The sequence below is a fragment of the Ammospiza nelsoni genome, chromosome 4 (genome assembly GCF_027579445.1).
Source record: "Ammospiza nelsoni isolate bAmmNel1 chromosome 4, bAmmNel1.pri, whole genome shotgun sequence".
Classification (NCBI taxonomy): domain Eukaryota; kingdom Metazoa; phylum Chordata; class Aves; order Passeriformes; family Passerellidae; genus Ammospiza; species Ammospiza nelsoni.
Genome location: NC_080636.1, coordinates 51,559,055 through 51,573,532, shown reverse-complemented (window position 1 = coordinate 51,573,532; position 14,478 = coordinate 51,559,055). Strand labels below are relative to the sequence as shown.

Here is a 14,478-nt window from a genome sequence, read left to right as displayed (position 1 = left end):
AACACTGGAAGTTTGATGTACATGTTCATTTTTACTTTGCCCACAGCAGTGTGTCCTGGCCCTGGTCAGCTCTGCGGGCTCTTGCTCCACTCAGGGCAATGCCATGGCACACACCAGACTTCGTGCAGGCAGGAATGAGGCAGTCGGCAGGAAAGGGGAAGCCTTAGGTGCAGGCTGGTAAATGTCCCTGCACATGAGAAAGCATAGTCCAAAATATCTTAATTTTGAGGCCACTCCAAGACACAGCAAGAAGACTTTCCTGTTCTAACAGCACCACAGCACAGTCAATAACTGTATCTCAGCTCAGTGGTTTCTGAAGAAGGCTTCCAAATTTCTACCTCTTCAACTGAGATTGCTCCTTGTCCAGTCTCCTTGTGGGAGTTAACAATGTGACTTGGTTATTGCAGCACAAATCCAGTGTCTAGGTATTAGGTACAGACTGGAAATTATCCAACAGTGAGTACAAACTCAAATCCCCACTAGGAGCTCACTATTATCAGAGTTGCAGAGCCAGCAGGTATGACCCTACATGGACCATGTCACCTGGAAGGCAAGTGGCACGCAGATGATGCTGTGAACAGCAACTGCTCCTGATATGTAGATTTGAAGAGAACTCCTGTACTCCAAAGAGGATTTCCAGAACAGTGATATCACTGCTCCCACACTGCAGTATGTCAGGAGAGAACAAGTATCTTCCTTTATCCTTCCATGTGTGTTGAGGATAGAAACAACCAGAGCCACCTGCTCCAAGCAGAAACTACTCTAAGATGCTCATATTGCACACTTTTAGCCCTACCTGGCCAACTCTGAGGGAACAAACCATCTCTGCACCCACCTTTGCAGCTGCAGTGGCTTCATGTTAGTCCCAGGAACAGGGATCAAACCACATCAGACAAGAACCAAAACCAATCCAAACAAACAAAAATACCCTCACTAGAACTACCATATTTTAAACCAAGATAGAATAGTTTGGTTTTCTACACTACAGTTGCCCCTGTTTCACTGCTAATGAAATCAGCAAATGAAAGAGAGCACTACACACAAGCAATCCCCCAAAAGGGAAAAGCCCCTGCTTAATGACAATTGGATGCTCTGGCCAAACAGATTTCCAGCCTCAAGTGTTGTGTCACATTGATTTCATGCACTCTTGTCAGGCTGCACCACTGCAGAGACATTCAGATACATATTTATACAGCACTGCTGCACACTGGGGGCAACATCTGTTTGCAATGTGCTGTTCAGATTACCACACTTCTAATCAGGTTTGCAGCTTGTAGGGAACAATTGTTCTTGCCTCAAATACGAGCCAGGTGGAACATCTTTAATCATATAAGAAGATCCCAATCTTCAAGGAAATTTTCTGTTCCGATGTTCTTTTTCGAGACACGGGATTATAAGAGGATGAATTCCCTCTAACAACTGCAGTAATTACATGCCTTCTGCTGGTTCTTCTTTTTAGGGTATCATGGGGGTAGCCCAAGAGTGGGGCATAAGAGCTTTAAGCTCCCTTGGAATTGGGAACATACTGCCACCATCATTTCATAACAATTTGCCACATGTCAGCCCAAGGATTAGCAGCAGGCTGCAACTAAATCTGCACCAGTTCTCCGACAACAGCCAGGGCAGCAGCTGCTCAACACTGTAATGGATTTATACGTCTTACCACCTCTATTTTCAAGAGCAACAAAAATGGAAGAATACCACGCTTGTGTCTGGCACTATTGCTGACATTCTTTTAAATAATTACTCCAGAGATTAAAGAGCAATACAAAAAAAACAGTGCAATGTGCCCATGACTGCTGCAAGATTTGAGAAAACTTGAAAAAAAAAAAAAAACCCAGTAAAGAATTTTGGAAAGAAAAGGCAGACCCTTGGCAGAACTTAGACATACCGTTTATACTTTTGATGGGTGAACAATTTCAGGTTACTTTGGAAGGGGTATCTAGAATAGCTGAGGTTTTAGATGATCTCGATACAGGGAAATATCCTGAACCTGCAATCAGCAAGCACTATGAATAACTGAAACCACAGCCAAGAAGGTACAGAATAACATCAGTGAAGCTTTCAATGAACACAGATATTGACAAGAACTTACTCTGCCAAGTTACCTAAACCTGAAACACTTTACAACACCCAGATCACTGCACGCAGGGCTGGGCACCTTTAAACCATCAGTTTAAAGGTGCCAAAGAAACACGAGCTATTGCCAGTTGAGTTTTTCAAGTTCTAAAAGCAGTTCAAGTCTTTTTTGTTTCTTCTGGTCTGGTATTATTAAGTTCTTAAGTTCTGTGTCTCACTGAAAGGCCCAGACTGCACAGTGGTCCAAGAGCTCCACAGCCATGGTACAGAACTTGCAGAGGTTTGAAACCCTGTTGGAAGCAGTACACAAAAAACCACTAAATGAATCATCATCCCCCATGTCTGCTCCTGCCAGGACATGACACGTCCACTGTGATGCCGTGCACATCCAGCAGCATCTACTGCAGCAGGGCATTCCCTGCAGGGCATTCCCAGGGATTGTCCAAGGCTCCGGATGACTCCCATGGCACTGCGTCTGGCACACAGCCAGCTGGTTTGCTGCAAGATCCACAGAGCTGGGACAACACAGGCCACACAACACAGCCCCTCTTATCCCAAGGCAGACACCTGCAGCCACCACTGGAAGACATCACCAGGTTGCCACGTGTGGGAAGTCTGGAAGGCAGAAGGAAGCTGCTACAGGACTGTACTCACTTTTATTCAGTCCCTGCACAAAGAAGGGGTTACCACAGAGATACAAAAACCAAGTGACTTGATCACACCAACAGCACACATGAGCTGTATAACATTCAGCACAACTGTTAACGAGATGACCTGAACCAGAACTCCATCCTGAGATCCCAGGCGACAGCTCACGGAGATTCTTCCACAGGAGCCAAATGCCTGAAACAGCTTCAGGCAACATTGCCCAACATCTCCACTTATCACACAGCCCATCTATGAAACCTGGAGTGTTACCTCAATTCTTGTGTTCCTTCTGGGAATTGCAGTATTAAGCTGAGGGAAGCAAAAGGCCATCCTAGCCCATCTTCATCCCACAAATCATTAGTGTGAATAAATGCAAGATGACCAAAGGCACCAAGTACAGCTCACCAGCCAGCTGTACTATATTCATGACACTTCCTTCTTACATTTGAGAGTACCACAAAGCATCCTTCTCCCAAGCTTCTGAAACACTTGATAATAACAAAGGGGATTACAACACAAGCTGGTTAACACACTTGAATCAAACATTTCCATTCAAAAAGGCTGTCCACAGGAGATGTTTTTTGCACCGTCACCATACAGTTCAGACATTCCAGAACCAGAACCTGTTTTCCACATGTGAAGTGCATAAAGTGCCCCAGTGCTGGCTAGTCAATTCTCTCTTTCTTTAAGAAGTTAGCAATGCAGGGTTTGTTTCTATCAGATCAAGAATTGAATTCTTTCCCAGGCCAGGTTTCTTTTCCAGTCATGTCAGGTCTTAAGGCACTACTACTGTCCACAATAATTCAGGCATAAAGTAGTGTGAGTAGCAAGTTTACTCGTGAGAACACTTTGAGTAGGATACACACCAAGGGTGAGAGACACCAAGAGCTTCCACAGTGGTTCCCTATTCCCCAAACTAAGAGGCACCCAACACCTGTTAGCTCATCTCAAACCTTTTCCCTCTGTGCACACCAAGAGACAGAAGTGTTGCTGCTGGCTCTCCATTCCCACTGGACAAAAATAAGCACAGAAGGTCTAACAGACAAGCAGCTACAGTCCATCCAGTTGCAGGCTTCTTCTCCTGGTGACCCTTGCATCAGTGCCAGCCTGAAATGCACTCTCAGCTCCACAGGAAATATCCCAAGTCACAGCAGCCCACAGATGATCAAAGGCTTCCAGTTTCAGCCTCTGCTGCTCCCTTGCCTCACCTTGCCAGACAGAGGTGAACATACCTGGTGACACCTGCTTAGCCAGATTACCAGCAGTTGATGTTGGTGGGTCCAAAGATGACACATGACATTCACCATCTTGCTGCTCTCCCCCAGGAGGTGACCCAAGTCAGTTAATTACTGAGTGAAGAGCTGCTTTCAGCAGAGAACCCTTAGGCCTCCAAAACAGGAGTGATCCTCTGAGTGACTCTACTCAGCCACAGACCACACACATGATTTATACATGAGACCTATGCCAGAGCAAGGAAAACCAAGCAGAAAAACCCCAACCTCTGAGATGGAACTGTGGCAGCTACAGTAGAACACAACTTCAGTAAGAACTGTCATTCTTCAAGAAAGTCAGTTTTATTTACTTTAAAGATACCATGTTGATAAGGTCACCATTTCATGTCATTGTTATTCAACAAGTCAGAACTCGGGTGGCCAGAGCCCAGGGCAAACACTGTTGCACAACTCCCATTTGGCCTGAGACACATTACAATAAGGAAATAAAACTTGTGCTTGAACAAGATCCCAGAATCTCTCTTGTAAACACAGGAATTGCACTCAAGGTATTAATCCTCTGTTCCACTTGCCAAGCAATCCCCTGCCCTTGGATGCCCTGAGAAAGGGACACAGGTGGTTTACTGCTCAGTTACACGTTTCACAATCACAAGGAACAAACCAGAAAGAACATTCACACAACAGTGTTAAGTACAAGCAGAAATCAAAGTATCAGGGAGGGACATTTGTCAAGTTGGCCCCAGAAAGCCCTCAGTTAGAAATTAAATATATCCAAGTCAACAGCTTTCTTCATTTCTTATCTGTCTTGCAACTCCTCTTCTCAAGACATCACCAAGAATAGTTCAGTGGAGAACATAAGCTTTTAGAAGATCAATATTAACATTTAAATATTTTTTCTACCTGATTTGTTTACTAAGTGCAACTCACAGTTAACACATCATTAACAGTACCTGTCTTGAAACCAAGCCAATATTCAGTCTTGTTTAAGTGCCAGTTAAAAGTCCACAGGAGAAAAGGCTATAGAAAAGTGCACAATTTTTTTCCAGTGCCACGGCTAACATTATACAACCAGCTCAACATGTCTCAAACAGCCTGTTTTTTCAGTCATGACTGAATTTCAGGGGATTTTTCCTACCCTTAATAGAAGCAACTCCTTTTTTTTTAGTGTATCAAGAATTAGAGCTTGGATTCCAAGCAACAAAAATAAAGCATATGAAAAAACACAGTGAAGACATTTGTTACAATCTAAAGCTATATTATAATCATCTAAAAAAGGCAGCAAACATTCAAATGCACTTCCAGGATGGCAGGTGAGGAAGGCAATACAATAACCTCTGGACACAAGGGTATGAATACAAAATAATTGATGGCCCCCATCTTAAATGGATTATAAGCTATTTTCTGTTTGTTTTGCATGTGAATTCAGGCTTACCTCTAACTCAAAGCAACATCTGGAATGAAGATGCTAGAGAAACCTTTCCCAATAGCACCTGCAGAGCAAACCCTTCTTCATTAAATGGCTTTCACATGGCACTGAACTACTGACCATGAACAAGGTGACAGAACGCAAACTTGTCCTGAGAGCGCAAAACACCAGTACAAGCTAAGAACACAGTCCTACAGCAAGGAGAATGAATGCAGGTCCAGGGAGAGGAGCAGGCACAGGGATTTTCACCGAAGGCTCTGCACAAGACAAGAGCATTACCCTGCCCACCCTTCACCATGTGGAGCACCAGAGCCCTTGTAAGCACTTGCAGCCCTACCAGAGCATCTCCAAGAATGAAGGACCGAAGTGAAAGAAAACACAGATACTACCTTAGGTTGACCCCAGCTGATTTATTTTAAGGCATGTTACCTGAGCTTTTGAAGTTCCATAAGAACGGTCTGTACATGTCATACTAAGGCACCTTTCTCACATAAGAACTCACAACAAAATCCAAGTGGCTGCAGAAGTGACTGATCCTCCTTTTACCATTCAACCACCACACAGGTTTTACTTTGTCAAAGGTACCAAAATGAATACTAAAGTGCTGATCAACCAAATGTTAAAACTGCTGCTGTTTAAGTTGCAGAGTGATGCAGTTTCCCACTCACAATGCCCACATAACACGTTATTTTTACTTCCATATAGGTAAACATAGTCAAAGGTGAACTGAAAAGCAACAACGAATGCCCACCCTCCCCATGTACAGACAATGTAAAATATTTGCATTTGACTCAACTTATACCAAAACTGTGCATTAAATGCATAGAAGCATGCCAACTGTCTTCACTTGGCTGGACAACTGAACTAGAGAAACTGAGTCAGAAGCAGACTACAGGGAAGTAGCAAAATTTGGCCTTAGCAAGCAATTTCCCTTCAGCAAAAGCCCTTGTGGTTCTGCCCAGGTGATGCCCATTGCTCTGGCTCAAGAGAGCCCACCCTACACAGTTGGTCCCAAGGCTCTGCAGGCACCAGGAGCTGGATGCACAGGTGACTTTAATTGGAGGTAAAGAATGCACCAACACATCCCTTCAACCAAGTGCTGTTAGGAGGCAGCAGAGCCCTTGGCCATTCTTTGGTCCTGAACTGCTGTGCATACTTCAGCAGATACATACACCTACAGGTATGTATGCATACAGCTACGAGGTAATCGTGTCACAGATGGAACTTGCCTTGCTGAGAAATGAAAGGTACAGAACCAAAGGGATCTTCAGCAGGACTTGTCTGTGGAGCAGCATGTGGCTCCACACTCTTATCTGAAGATGCTCTCCTGTCCACCAGCCTGTCTGTAAAAAACAAAATGGAACAGAACAAAAAATAAAGTAAAATAAAATAAAAACAGAAGGACTTACACCTATGCAAAGCTATGCACTGTACAGGGTGAGGGAGGAGTATCCTGTATGCTTGTAAGCAGCACAGCTCTTGCCTGCACAGTTGCTCTGGGCAGCTCTTTCCTACTGCCAGGAGACAGGCAGAGTGCCTGAGAGGTCCTGCACCCACACCTGTCCCTGCAGGAGCACCAGGGTGATCCCAAGCCTTTGTGCAATGCTATGGAAGCTGGGCTGGGGGTTCTTTCTCAGCAAGGAAGCAGACTCACTTTCTTGGCTCCCAGTTCTGCACAGATGATTAAGTGGTTACAAGAGTTAAGGAAGAAATCTACTTCTTCACAGTGCTGTCAGAAATGCAGCATCAGATGTCACTTCTGGCCCATCACTAACCCATGATCACAGCAACACCAACAACAGAGAAACAACAAGAGCCAGGAGCTCCAAGCTGTCACTCTGTGTCACAGCTCTCCACAAAGATGCTCAGTTCACAAATCCATCCAATTGCACATTATCTCTTACTGTAACCAGCACCATTCTACTAGGAAAACCCTCACCAAGTATAAGCAATGTGTTCTGTCCTGGGAACTGGATCCCCTTTTATGAGAGAAGTGATTAATCACCCCAGCAGTACCCATCACTGCACACACTGACATTAAGCCCCTCAACACATGAAATCTGATGATAATGCCAGCCTGACAAATTGTGGCAACATCATCATTCTCTAACAAAGGCTTTGCATATTTAGTTAGGTGTTACTGTCAAACATGCAAGCTTTAAAAATATTTGTCAGATTTAGAAAGATCTTTAATTTATGTAAAAAGCATCAGCTCAACAATACAAACTAGGCTTCTGAGAAAAGAAAGAAAGGATTCATGTTTTGAACACTAGTGAGCACCACCAACTTACACACCACTGTATGTGAGTTATAAACTACAGGACAGCAGCTGGCTTTAGTAAAAGAAAAACAGAACCACTGATCAACTCTGCATCCACAATTCTCTTTTCTCTGGATGGCAAAGAAGATACTTAGTACTCAACAGCCTTTTCCCCACATATAAGATAACCGACACCTAAAGAGAACTCAGCCTTCAACCTTAATGCATATCTAAGGAACTTCCACCAAGTCTCACATGATTTGAAACAATTTTATAGGTACAAGACTTAATTTTACAATAAATCTCCTGATCTCCCATTATTCCAGCCAAGTCTGAGAAAGCACCAGTAGACAACATGGAGCATAATTATTCCTGCTTTGACTGCAGCAAAGGCATTAACACTGCCACATATGCTCACATGATCTTTGGCACAACACCCTCAGTAACAAATAGCCAGGTTAAAAGGTCTCTGAAGGCTGTGACATGTGTACCTGCATGCACAGCCAGACACAAACCAGCAGTGCTCCCCCTCCCGAGGGACACCAAGCCCCATGAGCTCAGAGCAGCTGTAAGGTAGCCCATCCCTACAGACAAGGCTGCCATCTAGTGTGCTGCTGGCAAGGGAGCAACTCGGGGTCATTTCTGCACTTTCTCTATGTGAGTAACTAAAATCCCTAATGCTGGTTACTACTGAGCAGAGCTGTGCTGTTGGGTTTGATTTGCTTTTCAGATACAGCACATCAGGTAAGTTATCACATCCAGCTCTCTTTTGCACTGAATTAACTTGAAGAACTGAGCCCAAAATGTACCTTTGTTATCATCTCCTTTGGTCCTTGCATTTGTTCAAAACTTGTGGCTTAACCAAATCAATCTCATCCAACTTGTAAAAGCAGTGCCAGCAGTCCTGAATTCAGAATACAGATGCCAAAAGTGGGTGGCCTTGTGCTTCGGTACGAACTGACCTGCTCCAGATTCACAAGTGCAAAAAACTAAGGGCCGCACATGGAAGGAGCTTGCTTACAGATATTCTATTCTACTACTGAATCCAATCCTTAACTAGGACTTGGAAGGAATGCTAAGTTTCAGCTAGTACATAAGCCATTTTTCCCAGCTACCAGAGAGACATTTGACTGTAAAATCTGTGCAGGCTACATTTCCAACCCAAAAACAGGAATCTGATTCAATCCACACAGGATACAAAGGAAAACTAAAATCAGAGCCTCACAAACAAACCCACCCAGTCACTTTCCTAAAGGATTAACAGGTAAAGTGCAAAGTGCACATCCAATAGGAAAAAACACTTAACTGAAGGCAAAGGTATTTTTTCCAGTTACTCAAAAATCAACTTTACTGTACTTTTAATTGCAAGAAACTTGCTGATAGACAGCCAAGCATATACAATCTGTTTTTTAACATTGTCACATCTTCCAAGTCCCACTAATAAATCTGATCTCAACAAAGCCAGTTATAGGAAGAGCAACTAACAAGCATGTGTTCAGCGATTAAGAACAGAAGGTAATTCCAAGTAAAAACCATGGAGATAACTGACTTCACGAGGAAAAAGTTTATTCAACTATTGCCATATCAGTACAATAAACCAGCCCTTACATGTAGCCACTCAAAAAGGACAGTACAAAACATTAACATAATGTAATAGATCAATTTTCTTTCAGGCATTTTCAAAGGACATATCAGACCCACACAATCTTCTGCTCTGGTGTGCAAGAAAAAAGCTGGAAAGGAATAAAGCAAGCAGCCAAAATTCTCTTCCCATTTGACAACATACCTCTGCTGTTGAGAGCCTCTTGGCAATGCAGGTGACACAAGCAGTGTAGAAGAGCTAAGATACTACCATTTTTGCAGTAATTGAGCCAGTAACTACCAGTTTCAGACGGTGAGCTCCTATTGGACGTGTTTTCAAAAAGGAAAAGGAAAGGAAGACAGGCCCAACTGTGCCCTCAAATGCTCAGAAAGAATGTTCTGTACACAGCCTGCACAGTCCTTGGACAGGCAGGTGTTGGAACTGCTGAGCAACCATAGAGCCCTCATTTACTGGGAAGCAAAGTAAGCCTTCAAGCGTCCCTTACTTGATCTGAGCAGGTCAAACTCTCTGTCCAGCAGCTCCTCCTCTGTCAACTTGGAAAAATTGTCCTCTCCAAATGGGTTCCACCCTGACATATCAGGTGGGTTACTGATGTTCTGCTTGGGGTAACTGGCAATTGCTTCAGCATCAGGAATGCCTGACCTGTAGAGTCAGTTCAAGGAAACAAATAGAGAAACACAGGATTGGTTATCAGGGTCAAAATCTGAGACATGCTTCACAATGCCAAGTCCTACACACAAGCAATTAAGAGCTCATCCCAAAAAAAGCTGAAGGCTGATTTAAAAGAAGCCTAATAGGAACCTAGACAAATATATAACCTGGTTTCTAACATCAGTGAAACTGGACAGATCTTTAGGTTCTTTTAAGTCAAAGGAAGGGGATTTTTTATTACATACACCGCCGTGCACAAGAATTAATGCAAAAGTCATCCTTTATTACCATTTATTATGCAAAGACAGGTCTGAGGGCCACCCCTCAGGGACTGTATCTCTTCTGAGGTGTACTTGGTGTTACATATTCAGGTCACACCTCTGAGCACAGGAGTTGGCAGCCCTAGCACATCAAGGCCAACTACAAAGCTGCTCTCAACAGGGTGTTCAAAACTCATTTCAGAAGCACATAACCTCATTCAACATAGACCACTGACCACCCCAAGTGAAGTGATTAGCACTGAGTTCCTGGATTAAATTTGTGAACAAGAAATACTGGAAGAAATAGTTTTAAAAATTATACCAGGCTCATCTGTTGACAATCTGTCTCACTTTGCTCCCAAAATATCCTTTACCACTGAACACCCACTGTCCAACTGCTCTAAGTAATCTCTTACTACCAAAGCAAGTAACTTCTAAGAAAAGGATTTGGCAGTGTTCACCACAACTAGAAATGTAAGCCAGGAATAACCCCCAGGCTCAGCTGAGCCACAATTCTCACCTGTTTGTAGGGTAGGGAGGATCTGCCACTGTTCCACCATGCACTGGGAGCGACCTGGGGTAGGAGATTAAGGCTGGTGCAAAGTCTTGTGGAGAAGTGATATACTCAGGGGACTGCATCTGCTGTGCCTGCTGCTGAGCAAGCATCTGTTGCTGCAGGAGAGCCTGCTGGTACTGCTGCACCTGAGGAGATCAGGACGGTGTTACCAGAAAATGCATGGGCTGGCTGAAACTCTTCTGCCAACTATCAGTGCTGCTCTTGCAGCCACCTCCACCCTCCAGAACACATGGGCACAGAGACACTGCTCCAACAGCTCAGGGAGACAGCTTCTCTTCTCCAGCCTATTACCACTTATATTTCTGTCATTATTGCAACCCAAATATATGCCACTGCAGCACTGCTAATTGTGGGTTCATCATACTCTCTTCTTAAATCTTAATACAAGATTTCAGGACAATTTCTCCTGATCTTTACAAAACAAGCTATGGCAGTTAGCTCTCCTGCTTTTCAAGTAACAATTGCATGTCACCATCTTCAGTCACTCTGTTGTGTAACATGTATTTGCTGCTGTGGCTGGTACTGGAAACATTAACCAAATACATTTCAAATTAGCACAGACAGACCTTATGAAATTTGGGATAGATCCCATCCTATTAATAATACACAAGTGCAACTCCAGACAAGCTGGTTTGGATTAACTTCCCACCAACTAATTATTATTTTAGATGCCAAACTGCATGCTATTAATCAGGTCCACAGCTCAGTGCAACTTCTCTTACTGCATCTACACAAGAGTAGATTTACAAGCACAGGCCATATTTTAAGACTGTACTATCTGTTACTTACCATGGCAGGATATTGTGACTGGACAGGCTGCTGCTGGTACACAGATTGCAGCAACAGCTGCTGCTGGACCATCTGCTGGTGCACTGCTTGGTGATACTGGAAAGACAAAAACTAGCTTTAGAAAGTAATGATGTCCCCTCAGAAAAAAGCTGGTATTCTAATTAATGCTTCTTCTGACTATCACATCTATGACTCCACAGCATTTTCTAATTAAGATATCTCATAATCAAGAGCCAGTTCACAATTCAGTCACTGCACTTCAACCACTCTGTTTGGAAGCTTTTTCCTTCCTCCACTCCCCAGCCAATTCTTCACAACATATTCAGCACTGGTGCATGTACAGCCACACAACTGATGCATCTACTGCAAGCACAACATCACCTATAATCACTCCTAACATGTATCCAGAGCTCCTTTACACATGGGTAAAGCTTTGAAATCACATAGCAGTGATGCAAAGAAAGATGGAATTCAGGATCAAACTGCAAGAACACAGCACAAGGCAAGCAACTTCCTAGGACAGACACTACAGGGCCAATGAAAGAACAAAGCAAAAGCAAAAAGGAACAGAAGTTGTTTTAGCTGGAAAAGTACAGGCAGCACCAGCAGAACTGTTGAATGATCCCAAGGGTTATGAACACATACAATGAGTCTCCAACACCTAACAGATCTGACTGTACCTGCTGGATATAAGCATCCTGCATGGCGGGCTGGTGCTGCAAGTGGTGCAGCTGCTGCAGTCTCCAGTCTCCCTGCTGCAGCTGCTGGAGGACCCTGTGCTGCTGGGGGGTGGTCCCTTGGGACTGTGAGATGTCTTGTCCATTCCCTGGTCGAGTGGTTCCTGTGACAGACAACACTAATGACATCCAGACACCCCAGCTTCAGCCAGAGCTGTCCCTGGCTGTTTTTCACCTCAAGCTGACACTCTTTCAACTTCTCTTCCCAGTCTGACAAGCAGGACACCCGGTAAATACCAAGTTGACTTCTTTACAAGTAATTCCAAGCCTGCAAATGAACCATGTCTACATGCAAGATGCTGGGAGCTTCCCCCTGGTCTCATGACAGCAAGCTGGGTTCCAGACTTTTGCTTTACCAGCATTTAATTTACACACTGCAGGATCTCAAACCCTTATCTCAAAGCATGCAGCTTTGTATGCATTCAACACAGGCATACTTTGATTTTTTTTTCCCCCTAAGGAAACTATTAGCTCATCCATCAAATTCCCTTAAACAGAGCACTTGATGAATTTTGCCACTCAATTGCTTCTGCACCTTTTAAGAGGCAGGCAGTACCATAAATTTTTCTCTATCACAATGTGTTTTACATTCTGAAGTGCCCAGGAATGATCTGTTCCTTGTCATAACAGAAAAAGCTTTTCAAGCTGGATGTTACATGGATCCCACCTAGCAAAAAGTACTTATACCTGGGACAAAACATTCTCGGAGGCCTTTTGAGACTTTTCCAAAACCATCCCTGAAACTACTCTTTCCTCTTCTGCAGCAGACACATAACAGCATAAAACGCAATTAGAAAGTGTCCTAGGTATAAAGGTCAACTATTTCAGTAAGTATTTATCACAGCCATAACTCCTTCTGAATGAGAAAACACAAGGATTTTTCAAAAACCCATTTCACTCAAATGAGTCTCCCCTAACTCCTCCTGCACCCACAGTGTCACATGGAATCAATCTGTCAGTCATGAGAGAAGTGACATGTTTCCAGCCTTCAAACAGCACCAATAGGTTGGTGGTATCTCATGACTTCTTGAGGCACAGGAGAATCTTTTTGCTGCTACAAAAAAACCCAGTTTGATTCAGAAGGGCTCTGTACTTTTTTCAAATTATTCACAAGTCAAAACAAGTGTGAACTTCTGTCTGCAGTGGGCAAGTTCATTGAAAAACCAGTGTTAAGCACAAAGAAAAAACACTTGCACTTCTCAGTCTGAATTTAGTTTTTGCAGCACCTCAAGTTTACAGCTCATACAGTCAGAATCTTTCTGAAGATTCAGTTTTTGGGATGCAAAAAAATAAGACCGATAAAACTGAGTTGTAAATGTTATCTCTGGCAGAGCAAGAAGAGGAAGAAAGGCACAATTGCTTCCTTATTTTGGTCCATCCTCAGACTCGAAGTTACCTTTTTGCCCACGATTAGCAAATTCCCCAGGAACTTGTACTTTGACAGGAGTTGCTGAGCTCTGGATCGCCAGCACACTGGAAGGGGCAGTGCTTGAGTTGGCCTTTGGTCTTTGTCGTGGTGCAATTGAGGTTTCTGTTGGTCCAACAGCATCTGTTATTCTGAAGGGACAATTTTCCCATGTAAGATACTTGATGAAAAGACAAATATTTCTACTTCAAATTTGACACAGTACATCTCTTAACAGCTGAGTTATGTCTCAATAATGTGCTACTCTACTTCAGCACTGCGTGTAAGTACCTTAAAATTCATTCCATAAAACTCCAGTCCTGTGCTTGAGTCCACAACACTACCATTAGAAACAGGACTACTGTTCATACGTACAAGAAATAAGAGAAAGGAAAGCATTATGTGTTAGGTCAAATTATTTCTACTGCTGCGAATTTCTTCAGGTTTTGTTCCTCTTTTTTTGCAAACGAAGCTGATAATTATAATTGAATGTAGAAATATCGAGTCACACGTGCTGGCAGATTCAAATCCAAATAACTTCCACTGACAAGGAAAGGAAAGGTAAAGGATTTACCCAGCATCAGACTTATATGCATACGCACTAGATCATAGCAGAAAACAAGCACGGAGAGGAATTCCCATGGTTTGGGGTTTGTTGTTATTAACAAGGACAAAAAAAGTGAATATTTTTCCATAAAAATTTCTATTTCTCAAAAACAAAACCCATTTACCTTCAAAACATCAGTTCCCCTCCATGGATTCTCAATATAATGAAAAAAGCAAAGGTGTGGAATCCAAACAGACTTGAAGC

General features: G+C 43.3%; 1 protein-coding gene across 4 annotated transcripts in view; it reads right to left on the bottom strand.

Moving 5' to 3' along the window:
• Positions 1–14,478, bottom strand: part of BMP2K (BMP2 inducible kinase) — a 50,112-nt gene that overhangs the window by 7,667 nt on the left and 27,967 nt on the right. For 3 of the 4 annotated variants that reach the window (XM_059469981.1, XM_059469979.1, XM_059469982.1), the window contains 6 exons: positions 13,659–13,819; positions 12,206–12,366; positions 11,526–11,621; positions 10,680–10,861; positions 9,733–9,890; positions 6,615–6,728 (listed from right to left, as the gene is read on the bottom strand). In XM_059469981.1, the coding sequence (XP_059325964.1) occupies positions 6,615–6,728; positions 9,733–9,890; positions 10,680–10,861; positions 11,526–11,621; positions 12,206–12,366; positions 13,659–13,819 (872 nt within the window). The remainder of the gene's footprint in view (positions 1–6,614; positions 6,729–9,732; positions 9,891–10,679; positions 10,862–11,525; positions 11,622–12,205; positions 12,367–13,658; positions 13,820–14,478) is intronic. The other variant, XM_059469980.1, reaches the window with a different exon arrangement.